Genomic DNA, 14639 nt, shown 5'->3' on the forward strand with positions numbered 1-14639 from the left:
TAGAACCCCAGAATATAGTTGTGGTATATCACTAACCCCCCCCCCCCAGGTTCTGTCATGTCTTCTGAGTACACAGGAACATGTTCAACTATTTCCTATATGCCAGTAGACCTCACCTGTTGCTTTTCTAACTCAGAAAATATTCATGTAGGAGCAAATATGTTCAAGGCACAGTGAAAAACCAACATTGTTCTCAGTGTTACATCATCATCTACTAAATAGGAAATTTGAAATACACACAGAAGTATAACAAAAGCCAAAATAGAAAAGCAAAGGAATATTCTTGCAATGTTATGAAGAGATCACTTTTATTAAATGAATATTATTTAATATTTATTAATATTAAGGTGGAATCTGGGAAAGTTTCCTAGAAAAGGTAGCACCTGAGACCTCAAAAAGGCAGCAGATTCCAAATTTACAACTAAAAGGGTGTTTATAAATCACTAAGTCCAATCCCCTCATTTTGCAGATAAGAAACTGAGATCAAACAAGAAACAAAAATGACACTCGAACTCTGACTCCAATTCAAACAGTTATTGCCATTAGAACCAAATGGTTTGTCCAAAGAACGACTTCAATAAGCAGAAATGAGAAGATTATATTCCAATCATCAAATTGGGTTTATATGACTGTATGTTTCAGGACAGGGCAGACAGAACTGAGAGTGAGACTGAGGGGCCCACACTTACTGACCTTGGAATCACTAAGCTTCCAGGACCAGACAAGTCACAGGCCTCCAGCATCAGGTTGTTTTACTGATCCTTAAGGATATGATGGAGTAGGGTATTCAAGGGCTAAATCAGTTTGTCTCAGCAAGGCCGTCAGTAAACACTAATATATGTATACAAACATATAATTTATATATAAAATATACTTAAATCATTAAGCTAGGCACTGGAGGTACAAAGACGAATATTTTTTATCTCAGGTTTATAACAAAATGGAGAGTATTGGTAGAATATGATGTATATTAGTGGTGTAAAAGTGAAAGTGTGCACATATAAGTGTCAAAAATCATAAATTAACAATATCTATGTTGTATTTATTTGTTTTTATTTTGTCAACATTTCCCAATTACATTTTAATTTGGTTCAACCAGCAATCAAGTGTCTTGCCAAGGTCAGTGGACTGTAAGTGTGATACTTTTGATGTATACAAAGGCAGAAGCTAGTAGAAGAAACCTTATACTCAGTTTAGAGAAGTTCAAAAATTCTAATTGAACCTGATCACATTTTGGAACTGGCTAGTGAGAAATCCCACTTTATGAGTATGGGGCACTGTGAGAACTATAATGATTTAGCAGAAAAGAAGATGAAAAATAGTGAGGTAGAAATATCCAGGAGGCAGAAATACAAGTGAAACTCAGAAGAGAAGTCAGTCAAAGGCATACAGCAGATCTGGGCACCAACAGAAGAAATAGCACAACCCAACTCAAGGAAGTTCAAGAAGGATAAGCAATCAGGAGTTTTTCTTATGTGTTAATGAGAAATGTATGATGCAAGATGGTGGGTCAAAAGTTGCCAAGAAACTTAAAAGTAAATAAAGAGGTCCATAATAATTCTAAATAGGAGTTTTAAACATTTTTTTTGTCATGAACCCTATTTTCTGGCTATGACCATTTAGCGTTTTAAAGGTATAAAATGCAAAGATTACAAAAAGGAAATACATTATATTGAAATAATTTCAAAAAAAAACTTTTTAAAGATCACAGACCCCTAAGTTTATTGTATAATAACTGAGGGGTTAGTTACAAAAACTGAGGAACAATCACTTCCTTAGGAGTTATTGTCTACTAATCCTGTTGGGTCATCTCTTCTGCACTGTGTGGATATCCTCCTCCTCCTGAAAGAGTCACTGTTGTCTTCTGAGCTACTAGATCCATTTATGGTTCCTGAATCATTCTTAGAATCAAAGAATACTGGAACTGGAATGATCCTCAGAAATCACCTAGCTCATTCATTTTACAGAGTGGGAAACAGATTTAGAGAACAAAGGGATTTGCTGAAGATATTTGTCGCCATTCCCAAATTCTTTCCTAAGGTAGTATTCCAAAGGATGCTCACTTCCCTCAGCTGATAGAGTAATTTGGGTACTAAATATTGGGATTCCCAAGAGGGCTTCATAAATATTCTGGATTTCAGTGGCTTCCTCTGAGTGTCAATCTGTGGAGTACCTCTAATGCCAAATAAAGGAATTTTGACTTTAATCGGCAAGCAACAAGAAACTCGTGATTACAAAGGTAATAAAGTGAGCAAAGCTATAAATCAAATCTATATTAAGAATCCATTGAAAATTTTTGAGATGGGAGTGATCAGCCTTGTGTGATAGGAAGATTAATCTGGGTGAATAATATAGTGATTCAGTTAATCAGTTATTAAGCACCTACTAGTGGCAGGCACTGGATGTACAAACATAAAAATGAAAGGCCCTGTTCTCCAGGAACTAGCATTTATATATAGATACAAAATCAATATGAAGCAAATACAGAGGAATTTCAGGGGTAGTTCTGGTAGCTGAGGTCAGGAAGAGCTTCCTGGAGAAGGTGGCACTGGGGCTGAGCTTGAAATAAAGCTAGGGATTATAGGAGGGAAATGGGCAGGGGGGATAGAAGACAGCCTGTATAAGCGCAGGGTATGCATGGGAGGTGGGATATCGTGCATGAGGGACAGCATCTAGGCCAATTTGGCTGGACTATAGAATGCATGGATGGAAATGTAGTATAATAAACCTGGAAAAGTAGTCTGGAAAAGATTGTGACAGGTTTTAAAAATGAAATACTAGAGTTTGTTATTGTTCCTAGAAGCAATAGGGAACCCCTGAAACTAATTGAGCAGAGAAATCATATGGTCATAACTGTGCCTTAGGAATATCACTTTGGCAGTTTTGCAAAGTATGTACTAGAGGGAGAGAAACTGGAGAATATGGTGATAATCTGGATTAGAAATTTGATGTCCTGAACTGGGGTGATGGCCATGAAAGGAGGGTGGGTTACTTCTTTGTGACCTTGGGGAAGTCACTTCATGTCTTGTTTTAGAAAATTAATTATTTTAATTTTACATTGTTATTTATTTACACATTACTAAAATAATTTTGTTGTAAGGGTAAACATAATCCTCCCTCTCCCCGACAAAAATAAAAATCCTCACGAGAAATAAAGTGAAAGAAAGAGGAAAAAAAATGTGCTTCAGTCTGTGTTCAGATACCATCAGCTCTGTCTCTGGGGTGGATTGCATTCTTTATCATAAGTCTATCAGAGAAGTTACTTCCATATTTTTCTACAGTTGCTGTTGCTGATTGTAATTCCCTCCATCCATTCCACCCTACTATCATTTATTATATTTTCTCTCTCCTTTCACTCTTCAAATGTGTGCTATGGGGCAGTCCAGTGGTGCAGCAGACAGAGCACCAGCCCTGGGGGCCAGGAGGCCCCAAGCCCACATCCCAACCCAGAGACCCAGCAACCACCCAGCCCCATGGTCCCAGACAAGCCACCCAATCCTGCCACCTTGCAAAAAGTAAAAAAGAAAATGTTTTATATCTGACTACCCTTTCCCATGATCTACCCTCTCCTCTATCACCTACATCCCCCCTCCCCTTCCTCTGTCCCCTTTCTCTCCTTTTTCTTCTAGATTTCTATACCCTATTAAGTATGTATGTTGTTTCCTCTCTGAGCCATTTCCAATGAAAATGAATGCTCCTTCATTTCCCTTTGACTTCTTCCCTTCTATACCATTGCATAAGCTATTTCTTGATTCTTTTACATGAAATATCTTAGTCTGTCCTACCTCTCTTTTTCCTTTCTCTTAGTACATTTTCTTTTCACCCATTCATTCCATTTTTACAATATATTATACCTTCAAATCCAGCTCCCTCCTGTTCCTTGTCTATATATGCTCCTTCTAACTACTCTAATAAATGAGAAGGTTCATATGAGTAATCAGTATCACCTTCCCATGCAAAAATACACGCAGTTCATCATCGTTAAATCCCTCATAATTTACCCTTCTTGTCTACCCTCTCTATGCTTCACCTGAGTCCTGTACTTGAAGATCAAACTTTCTGTTCAGCTCTGGTCGTTTCAATAGGAGCATTTGAAATTCTCCTGTTTCACTGAAAGTTCATCTTTTACCCTGGAAAAGGATGTTCAAGTTTGCTGGGTAGTTGATTCTTGGTTGCACTCCAAGCTCTTTTGCCTTCCAGTAATATTATATTCCAAGCCCTATTAACCCTTAATTTAGATGCTGCTAAGTCCTGTATAATCCTGTTCATGATATTTGAATTGTTAACTTCTGGCTGCTTGTAATATTTTCTCTTTGACTTGGAAGTTCTGGAACTTGGTTATAATGTTTCTGGGGGTTGTTTTTTGGGGGGATCTCTTTCAGGAGAAGATTGGTGGATTCTCTCAGTTTCTATTTTACTCTCTGCTTCTAGGATATCAGGGCAATTTTCCTGTAGAAATTCTTTAAAAATGAAGTCAAGGGGCGGCTAGGTGGCACAGTGGATAGAGCACCAGCCCTGGAGTCAGGAGTACCTGAGTTCAAATCCAGCCTCAGACACTTAATAGTTACCTAGCTGTGTAGCCTTGGGCAAGCCACTTAACCCCATTGCCTTGCAAAAACCTAAAAACAAACAAACAAAAAAGTGAAGTCAAGGCACTTTTCCTGAGCATGACTTTCAAGTGGCTTAATAATCTTGAAATTGCCTCTTCTGGATTTGTTTTCCAGGTCAGTTGTTGTGGTTGTTTAGTTTTTCAAGGCAATGGGGTTAAGTGACTTGCTGAATTTTTAAGTGTCTAAGGCAGGATTTGAACTCAGGTCCTCCTGACTCCAGGGCTGGTACTCTTTCCACTATACTACCTGGCTGCTCCACAGTTGTTTTTTCAATGCGCTATTTCATATTTTCTTCTAGTTTTTCATTCTTTTGATATTGTTTTATTGTGTCTCGATTCCTCGCAAAGTCATCAGCTTCCTTTAGCTCCATTATACATTTAAAGGAGTTGTTTTCTTCAGAGAGCCTTCTTATCTCCTTTTCCACATGCCCAATTCTGCTTTTTAAGGTATTCTTCTCCTCATTAACTTTTTGAATCGCTCTTTCCATTTGACCCACACTGGTTTTTAATATGTTGTTTTCTTCAGGATTTTGGGGGATCTCCTTCACCAAGCTGCTGACTTGGTTTTCATGCTTTTCCTGCATCTCTCTCATTTCTCTTTCCAATTTTTCCTGTACCTCTATTTTTTTTTTATTTTTGCAAGGCAAATGGAGTTAAGTGGCTTGCCCAAGGCCACACAGCTAGGTAATTATAAGTGTCTGAGGCCGGATTTGAACTCAGGTACTCCTGACTCCAGGGCTGGTGCTCTATCCACTGCGCCACCTAGTTACCCCTCCTCTACTTCTATTATTTGATTTTCAAAATTTTTTTTGATCTCTGTCATGTTTTGAGCCCAATTCCTATTTTTCTTGAATACTTTAGATGGAGAAACTTGGACTTTTTCATCTTCTGAGTTTGTGTTTTGATCCTCCATGGGGCCAAAGTAATTGTGTATGGTCCTTTTTTCTATTTACTTATTTTCCTAGTCTGTGCCCTGGTTTTGGGATGCTTCCAAAGCTTTTGAGTATTATTGGGATACCTCCTGCAAGGACCTCAGTTCCTTCAAGGTCTTATGAGAGGCTCTGCCTTCTCCTCTGGCCTGTGCTCTGGTCTGTGGATTACCACAAGCACATCCCTCTGCCCTGAAGCTGTGAGGAGGATCTCTGCTCTATGGCAACTGGGGGTCCCAGACTGCAACCAGGGTCTGAATATGGGCAAAGCACCAGAGTCCTGTCTCAGGGACAGAGGAGAGACCTTGACCATCTCCCTCCACCCCCTTACCTTCTGTGGGCTGAGCGCTCTGGGAGCAGCTACCAGGCAGCTCCCTGCTGGGCGGCCCCACAGACCTGCTTCCATTTCCTGGGATTTGGGCTGTGCTGAGGGTCACGGCTATGCTGAGGAGGACCATGCTGGCCTGGGCTCCACATTTGCTCTGGCAGATGTTTCCCCACTGATCTTCCAAGTTGTACTTGGTATTCCCTGGGTTGACAAGTCAGGAAACAGCTTCTGGTGCTCCCAGAGACCTAGGCACCCCTCAGGCTGTTGCTGGAGGGCTGGAACTCTTTCGTTTTGGCATGGTGATCCTGGTTGCCCTGACGTACCCTACAACCCCTGTGGAACAGAGCCTTCCCATGATCTTCCAGGTTACTTTGGACTGGAGAATTGCCTCACTGAATCTTTCTGTGAATTCTGTCTCTCAAAAATTTAGTTAGAGTTAGAATTTTAAAGTTTTTCAAATATTTTGGAAACAGCTCCTAGGAAAAGCTGTTCTCATGCCACCATCTTGGCTCTGCCCCCCCCCCCCATTGTATGTCCTTGAACCTCAGTTTCTTCATTTTTAGTGAAAGTGTATTAGACTCAGTAATCTTTCAGGTGGTTTTTATTTCTATTTTTTTCCTTACCAGAGATTGGTTGATAAAATGTTTTCTATTGTGACCTCTTTTGCATTTGAGCAAGCATGACTTTTTTTAAATTCAATTTTATTTTTCATTCCTTAGTATTCATTTTTTTCTCCCTTCCCACTCCTCATCCCCACAGAAAAAAGAAAAATAAATCTTTGTAACAAATATGCATAGTGAAACAAAAAAATCCCATATTTGCTATGTGTCTTATTCTGCATATTAATTCATCACCTCTGTCAGGATTCTAAATCATTAGTTCCATAGAATTGTGGTTGATCATTGTGTTGATAAGAATTCTAGTCCTCCAAAACAACTTTATTGTGGTATGGTAGAAATTGTTCTATTGATTGTTGACTTCACACTGTTTCATTTCATACAAGTATTCCAAGTTTTCTCTGAAACCATCTCTTTCATCATTTCTTACTACAGAGATGTCAAACCTAAATCTAAAAATCTAAAAAAAAAAAAAAGAAAAAAGAATCTATTAACAGGCAAGTAATTTGGGATCTACTTTCCTTTTAAAATGTTTTTGAGTAATTTAATTTTTTTTTAGGTTTTATTTATTTTTTACAAGACAATGGGGTTAAATGGCTTACCCAAGGCCATACAGCTAGGTAATTATTAAGTGTCTGAGGCCAGATTTGAACTCAGGTACTCCTGTCTCCAGGGCCAGTACTCTATCCACTGTGCTACCTAGTTGTCCCCAATAATTTTAAATGTTTATACCATTATAAAGAATTGTTAGTTTAAAATAAGTATATGTTAATAAAAGCTAAAATCCTTTAGCCTATGGATTAGATTTTACAGATGTGATAAAACAGTTCCTAGATTGTTGAAGGGAGGCTGCTTAAAACTAAGGAAATGACTTACACTGAATGCTTTAGTCCCTGGTCATGTTTCTGCTCTAGGGTTTAATGCTCATTTGATTTTGAACATTTATAGCAGCTCTATTGGCAGGTCCTCAGCCCTAATGTTTAAATGAAGTTGGTCTGGCCACAGGTGTTCTTTTCTTCTATAATATGCCCCATGGCCTACAGGGTAACACATCCTTGGGGGAATGTTCATATGTAGGCTTAGGATATAGTTGAATACTCATGGTCCTGGATTCTAGGAATCATCTTTGTCTGTCATCCTGGCTATGTAAATGAACTCCCAACTTTTTTTCATGAATCCTTTCTCTTTCCTACCTCCCTTCCACATGTTTTCTCTATATTAAAAAAGCATTACTTTGATATATACATTATTGGTTTCTTTTATTTCTCAAAGTTCTTTATTCTCTCTGGCAGGTTCTCCTGGTGTTTTGTTCCATCTGATGTGAGGAAAGAAGATAACAAATTTTCTGATTTGGTATAGATTTCAGCAGCTTGCTGACAAGGTGTCCGACATGAGCAGGGAACACTTATTGCCCTGGAACCTTAAAGGCCCCAGAGGAGTTTATGTTCCTCTTTACAAAGCAAACATGAGAATTCAGGATTCAGCTCCATCTAGGACATCAGGTTAGTTTCAATACTCTTCTGAAGATTATTGAGGTTCAGACTCTGGAAAAATGGGTTTGGGGTTCACTTTAGAGTATATTAACATGGATTGTTGGTTTCCCTAGAATTCAATTTCTTGGCCTTGTGGAGTTAGGAGTGGTCCCAAACCACACTAGCCTCTAGGACCCTGTCTTTCTTTCAGTATGTCTCAGTATGAGACATTCCACAAACTTGGACTCAGACCTAGGAATCCGGCCTCTGTCAGGCCCTTCCCAAGGGAGTAGAAAGTTGGGGAGTGTGTATGTGGTACAATAGAAGCCACTTAGAGCTGAAGAAAAATGGCTTGATCCTACTTGGGTGTTACTTAAGATAGCAGGGTCCTGAAACCATTCAGGCTTTACAAAGATTATAGTGAAGTAACCATGTAAATAAAGGGTAAAGTTCTGGAGTCAGGAGGACCTGAGTTCAAATCCAACTAACACTTGATACTTACTAGCTGTGTGACTTTGGGCAAATAACTCAACCCTTGAATCCAGGGCCATCTCCAGTTGTCCTGATTCAGGAACCAGATGACTTCAGAGGAGAAAGTGAGTCTGGTGACTAGCACAGCATCCCTTCACTCAAACCCAATTCATTTGCTTGTCATGGCATCACCTCCCTGATTGTCATGGTCTTTTCTTTAAGAACCAAAAGACATAGGGCGGCTAGGTGGCATAGTGGATAAAGCATAGGCCCTGGAGTCAGGAGTACCTGGGTTCAAATCCGGTCTCAGACACTTAATAATTACCTAGCTGTGTGGCCTTGGGCAAGCCACTTAACCCTGTTTGCCTTGCAAAAAAAACCAAAACAAAGCAAAAAAAAAAAAGAACCAAAGGACAAACATCATCAAAATTGTATTACCTGGAACTGAAATTTTAGTCTCCTGGATGATAAGAATAAATTTCAGTGAGAATAATCTATACCTCTGTATAGACAAGATTTATTCAAGAAGCTCACAAAAGAATTTGTTCATAAGATTTAATGTTGTAACCGGTCTAATTCCTTATTTTACAAATGAAATAATTTTAGAGGAGAGATAGCCAAGATGAGATTCTGACATAGGTTCTCTGATACCAAATCCATTGTTTTTTGTTACATTCCAATAATTAGGTAACTCCTATTCTCCTGGTACGTTTGTAGGTAGTTGTATGACTCTTGAGTGTCTAAACCCCATCATTCATGGCATTAGATTGTGCTCTCCTGGGTAGCAGGGACTATTGTTTATGGACAGGCACAATTCCTGGCACAAAATGTTATGAATAAATGCTTAATAAATATTATTTACTTCATCTCTGACATAGCTATGTTTATCTCAAGCTGTTTCTTTCCCTTTGAGTTGTCTCTTCCTCCTCCATTTCCTTGTCATCTAGGATGAAACAGATTTTTTTTTCCATCTCATTAGTAATTGAGTGCTGACACAACTCATATGGTTTTGGCTTAGGTCACTATACACTTGATTTGTCATATATCTTTTTTTAATACTATTTTTTAAATTTTTATTAAAGATATTATTTGAGTTTTACAGTTTTCCCCCAATCTTGCTTCCCTCCCCCCACCCCCACCCCACAGATAGCACTCCGTCAGTCTTTACTTTGTTTCCATGTTGTACCTTGATCCAAATTGGGTGTGAGAGAGAGAAATCATATCCTTAAAGAGAACAGAATTCTCAGAGGTAACTAGATCAAACAATAAGACATCTGGGTTTTTTTTTTTTTTTTCCGAATTAAAGGGAATAGTCCTTGTACTTTGTTCAAACTCCACAGCTCCTTATCTGGATACAGATGGTACTCTCCTTTGCAGACAACCTAAAATTGTTCCCAATTGTTGCACTGATGGAATGAGCAAGTCCTTCAAGGTTGAACATCACTCCCATGTTGCTGTTAGGGTGTACGGTGTTTTTCTGGTTCTGCTCATCTCACTCAGCATCAGTTCATGCAAATCCCTCCAGGTTTCCCTGAAATCCCATCCCTCCTGGTTTCTAATAGAACAATAGTGTTCCATGACATACATATACCACAGTTTGCTAAACCATTCCCCAATTGAAGGATATTTACTGGATTTCCAATTCTTTGCCACCACAAACAGGGCTGCTATGAATATTTTTGTACAAGTGATGTTTTTACCCTTTTTCCTCGTCTCTTCAGGGTATAGACCCAGTAGTGGTATTGCTGGGTCAAAGGGTATGCACATTTTTGTTGCCCTTTGGGCATAGTTCCAAATAGCTCTCCAGAAAGGTTGGATGTCATATATCTTTCTTACATCTCCCTCAGTCTGGGGTGCCTGGTTAGTAGTCAATAAATAAACAAGAATTTATTCAATTGAATTTATCCTGAATTTCCACACTGTAACCACCAGATGTCACCTTAATTTCAGTGAAACTGCATGCTCTGCTTGAGAGCTCCTCCTTTCTCAGAGAAATGACATCTGCTAATTCTGGCCTGGGTGTACTGGAACTATCAAAGGCAAAGAATTGTAAGATCTGCATCTAGAGCTTGTTAAGGGGTCATGCAGTTTCGCCTGACTTTGGCCAGGATTCACTTTAAGAGGGAAGAAAGTGAGTTTTTAATCTCCATATATTCTCTCTTGGCAGTCATGATATGAGAAGCTGTTCAAGAGGGACAGGAGGAAAGAAAGGAGCCATGGGTCAAGGAGGAAGCAGAAAATTGGAGGTGAAGATTTCTGGGTTCCATTTTAGCTATCAAGGGCTAGGGGTCAATTCTATTCCAACTTTCATTTTGTTCCTGTTGAACTAAAAAAAAAAAGGTGTTTTTTTTTGCCTTGATTTGAAATGAATTTTCATAGTTGTAATAAAGAAAGACTGCTTAGTCAGTAAAGATTAATAAGAACCTGTGCTCCTAAACACTGGGGGTGTGGGGGGCTACCGCAAAACCACTCAGCATGACAAAGTAACAGATGTGGTGATATCTTGGGAAGGAGCTCAGGGACCATCTAGGACAATTGAGCATTTGGCAAATGAAGAAACTGAGTCACAGGGCAGCTGAGTGACATGTAGTTAGAGAGGTAGCAGAGTCAGGACTTTTCCCGGTCCACCCCACCTCTGTACTGCTCTTTTGACTGGATGAAGGTAGTATAAACCATAATGACCTGGGCTTGGGTGTTAAAAAGATGAGAGCAAAGATGGGGTCCAGAGTCTAGTCAATGAGCTTTGCAGGGAAGTTGAGGGGCCTGTAGGGACCTGGAAATACAGGATGGCATATGGAAAGGAAGTAGAAAATCTCTAGGAATTCCCCTTTCCAGGCAGCCCCTCAAAAGTGAGTGCAAAGAAAGTCAAGAGATGAAGGGTTTAGTGGGCAGGAATAGGAGCTTGAGCCTGGGGTTCTAGATTACCTTTTGGAGAAATGGACTCCTTGGGGGCTGTGGAACGGACAGACTACTCCGAGAGGGTTCCAGGGAAAGTGGCGGGGGGCAGATGCGCATGGGGGTCTCAGGGAAGAGATGCTTCGAAGGACGGCTAGGGGTGCCCGGGGCCTGCAGGGGAGAAGCCACCGCAGCCCCGTCTCGGAATCCCCGGGGGGCCCGAGCCCAGGCCCGGAGGGCGGCTGCCCGGAGGCGGGAGGGTGGGGCCGGCGGGGGAGGAGGAGGGCCTGCCCGGGCGGGGGCGGGGGCAGGGGCCGCGGGAGGGAGGCGCCGGGAGGGGGCGGGCGGCCTGCCCCGGGAGTCGCACTCGGCCGCCACCGGCGCAGCGAGCGGAGACGGGCCCGGGCCGGGCCGGGCGGACCTGGCCGAGCACACCGGGGCCCGGGGGCCCGGACGGGAGGAAGCGGCGGCGGGCGCAGGCCGGGACCCGGGAGGAGCCGAGCGCCACGGAGCGGAGCCGGGACACGGGTGGGGCCGCAGCCTCAGACCGGACCAGCGCCCTGGTCCGCTAGGTCAGCTCCAGCGGGAGCCTCGGGAGAAGCCTTTCCAGGGGGACGTAGCCTTCCCTCCCGCCTTCCCCGCTCGCCCCCAGGCCCAGGACCCGCCCCAGCACCGGTCCGATCAGCCTCCCTCTCCCTCCACTTGCCCCCTGGCACCGGGAGTGCGACCCCTAGGCGCCCCAGGCCGCTTCTCTGCACCACTCACTGCCTCGGCTTTGGGTCCCCAGGCCCAGGCCCCCACAGCCTCACGCTCCTGCCCAGACCCCCGTCTACGCTTTCTCCTCTCTCTTTTTAATTGCCTGGGGCTACCTTGGCGAGAGACTTCTTTTTATCCATCCTCAGGCCCCTCTTAGCCCCTCCCTCCTTTCTCAGGCCCCCCCTTCCCCCCACCAGCCCCAGGCCCTCTATCCTACCCTGGTTCCATGCCCTCTCATCCCCAACTTCATCCTCACTTTTCTTCCTGGTCCTTTTCTCTAGCTTCCTATTTCTCTCCTTTTTCTACACCTAAGCTGCCTTCTCGGCTTTAGTCTTCCCAACTATCTCCTAGTTATCCTGCCTTAGCCTTGCACCTTGAAGTCTCAGGCTGGGACTTGTGTCTTTCCCTTGTAGGCCAAAAGGGACTTCAGAGTTCAGAGGCTGTGGGGCAGTTGCCTTCTCCTCATGGCGCTGCCCCCAATCCTGTTGATGCTGGCAGCCTTGGTGGGTGGGGCACGCCCCCCTGAGCCCCGGAATCTAACTCTGGCAGTGGTGCTGCCCGAACACAACTTAAGCTATGCTTGGGCTTGGCCACGGGTGGGCCCTGCTGTGACATTGGCCATGGAGGCCTTGGGGAGAGCATTACCAGTGGACCTGCACTTTGTCAGCTCTGAGATGGATGGTGCCTGTTCTGAGTACCTGGCGCCATTGAATGCTGTGGATTTGAAGCTATACAATGACCCTGACCTTCTTCTGGGTCCAGGCTGTGTATACCCTGCTGCTTCTGTGGCACGTTTTGCCTCCCATTGGCGGCTGCCCCTACTGACTGCAGGTGCTGTGGCTTCGGGCTTTGCAGCCAAGAGCGAGCACTACAGAACATTGGTCCGCACTGGACCTTCTGCCCCTAAACTGGGCGAGTTTGTGGTGACTTTGCATGGACACTTCAACTGGAGTGCCCGTGCTGCTTTGCTGTATCTGGATGCCCGCACTGATGACAGACCACATTATTTCACAATCGAAGGGGTCTTTGAGGCCCTGCAAGGCAACAATCTCAGTGTACAGCATCAGGTGTATACCCGGGAGCCAGGTGGTCCTGAGCAGGCTACGCACTTCATCCGGGCCAATGGACGCAGTGAGTGTAGCTTGGGCCTTCACTTGGGATTGTATAGCTAGAGATAGGCATCAGAATAGTAACTGGGGGGGGGGGCAAAATGAGAATTTCAGGAACTTGTGAGTAAAGACTGACATCAGGGAGGCATGTGTGGAAAGCTTTAAGATGGATATGAACAGAAATGGACTTTGTGAGGGGAGAAGTGCTTATGGGGAGAAGTCATTGGAAGACTAAAGGGGTACTGTGAAAGTGATAGGATCATGTGGGACTTATGCGTTGTAGTGAGAGAGAGGATTGTTCTAGTGAGTAGGGAGGATCAGGGGTATTGGACTCCAGGAGGTTTTTAGGCATTGTGGGAGCAACAGAATGTTGGAAATGAAATTATCTTATAGTTGTGGCTATGATGATCTAAATGGCACTCTTCCCATATTCCCAGATGCTTTATGCCTCATGTAAGATCCTCTTTTAACTAATATCCTTTGCTTAGTGTGAAATAAGTTGGGTTAAGGTTGAGAGTGTTTGGTTAGAAAAGTGAGTCAGGATTTAAACTTAAAAGTTTCTAAGCTCACAAACCCTGAATTGCACTTTTTGTTCCAACCCCCTCTTCCATCAAAAGCAAGATGGGGGACTGAGGAAGTGAAGAATAAGAGAAGCGGGGGTGGTGGTGGTGGGGGGAGTGGAAGTATGAGAGAGAAGGGCTGGGGCTAGGGAGAAACTTGAGGGTAGTGCATCCCTCCCTATGGAGGTCAAGCTTTGACATATGCCAGATGTTCCTTATGACTCCAGGGTACTTGAAACACACTTCTGAGGAAAGAAATGTATCTTCTGGGTACTTAAATGGATCTAGGCTTTCACTTTTCTGCTGAAGGAGAATAGAGAAAATAGCCTGCAAGCCCCAGGGGAAAGGGCTAATTTGGAGATAATCTATGCCCTACCTAAGGGTACTCAATTTTTAAATACCTGCCCTCAGTTGTGTACATTTGTGGCCCCCTGGAGATGCTTCACGAGATCCTGCTTCAGGCCCAGAGAGAAAATCTAACCAATGGAGACTACGTCTTTTTCTACTTGGATGTCTTTGGGGAGAGTCTCCGCGCTAGCCCCACCCGCCTCCGAGGTCGGCCCTGGCAAGACAATCGCACAGGAGAGCAGGCCCAAGCCCTCAGGGAGGCCTTTCAGGTAATGTATGAATGGGGGTTGGAGGTGGGCTAGGTGGAATGTTAGCCTTGGGGAAGAATAAGAGGAAGAGAAGTGTTTCTTTTTAGATAATCTACCCTCTTTACTCATTTTATGGCATTCTCAGAGCCAGATTATGAATTCTAAAATGAAAATGTTCCATCCATTTTCTTTTAAGTCATTTTCCTGTGACTTTTTAATTATTGTATATGACAAGATTCTTAAGAAGCCGGCATGCTCTTTCTTTTTCAACAATCAAATTTTTCCTAAACACCTCTT

General features: G+C 43.0%; 1 protein-coding gene across 4 annotated transcripts in view; it reads left to right on the forward strand.

Moving 5' to 3' along the window:
- Window positions 1–14639, forward strand: part of NPR2 (natriuretic peptide receptor 2) — a 54800-nt gene that overhangs the window by 25877 nt on the left and 14284 nt on the right. For 2 of the 4 annotated variants that reach the window (XM_074196208.1, XM_074196209.1), the window contains 4 exons: window positions 7776–7985; window positions 10594–10672; window positions 12491–13208; window positions 14158–14363. In XM_074196208.1, the coding sequence (XP_074052309.1) occupies window positions 10601–10672; window positions 12491–13208; window positions 14158–14363 (996 nt within the window). In that variant the 5' untranslated portion in view covers window positions 7776–7985; window positions 10594–10600. Of the gene's footprint in view, window positions 1–7775; window positions 7986–10423; window positions 10476–10593; window positions 10673–11704; window positions 11894–12490; window positions 13209–14157; window positions 14364–14639 lie in introns of those variants that run through there. The other 2 variants (XM_074196210.1, XM_074196211.1) reach the window with 2 other exon arrangements.

This window comes from Macrotis lagotis, chromosome 8 (genome assembly GCF_037893015.1).
Source record: "Macrotis lagotis isolate mMagLag1 chromosome 8, bilby.v1.9.chrom.fasta, whole genome shotgun sequence".
NCBI classification, from domain to species: Eukaryota; Metazoa; Chordata; class Mammalia; order Peramelemorphia; family Peramelidae; genus Macrotis; species Macrotis lagotis.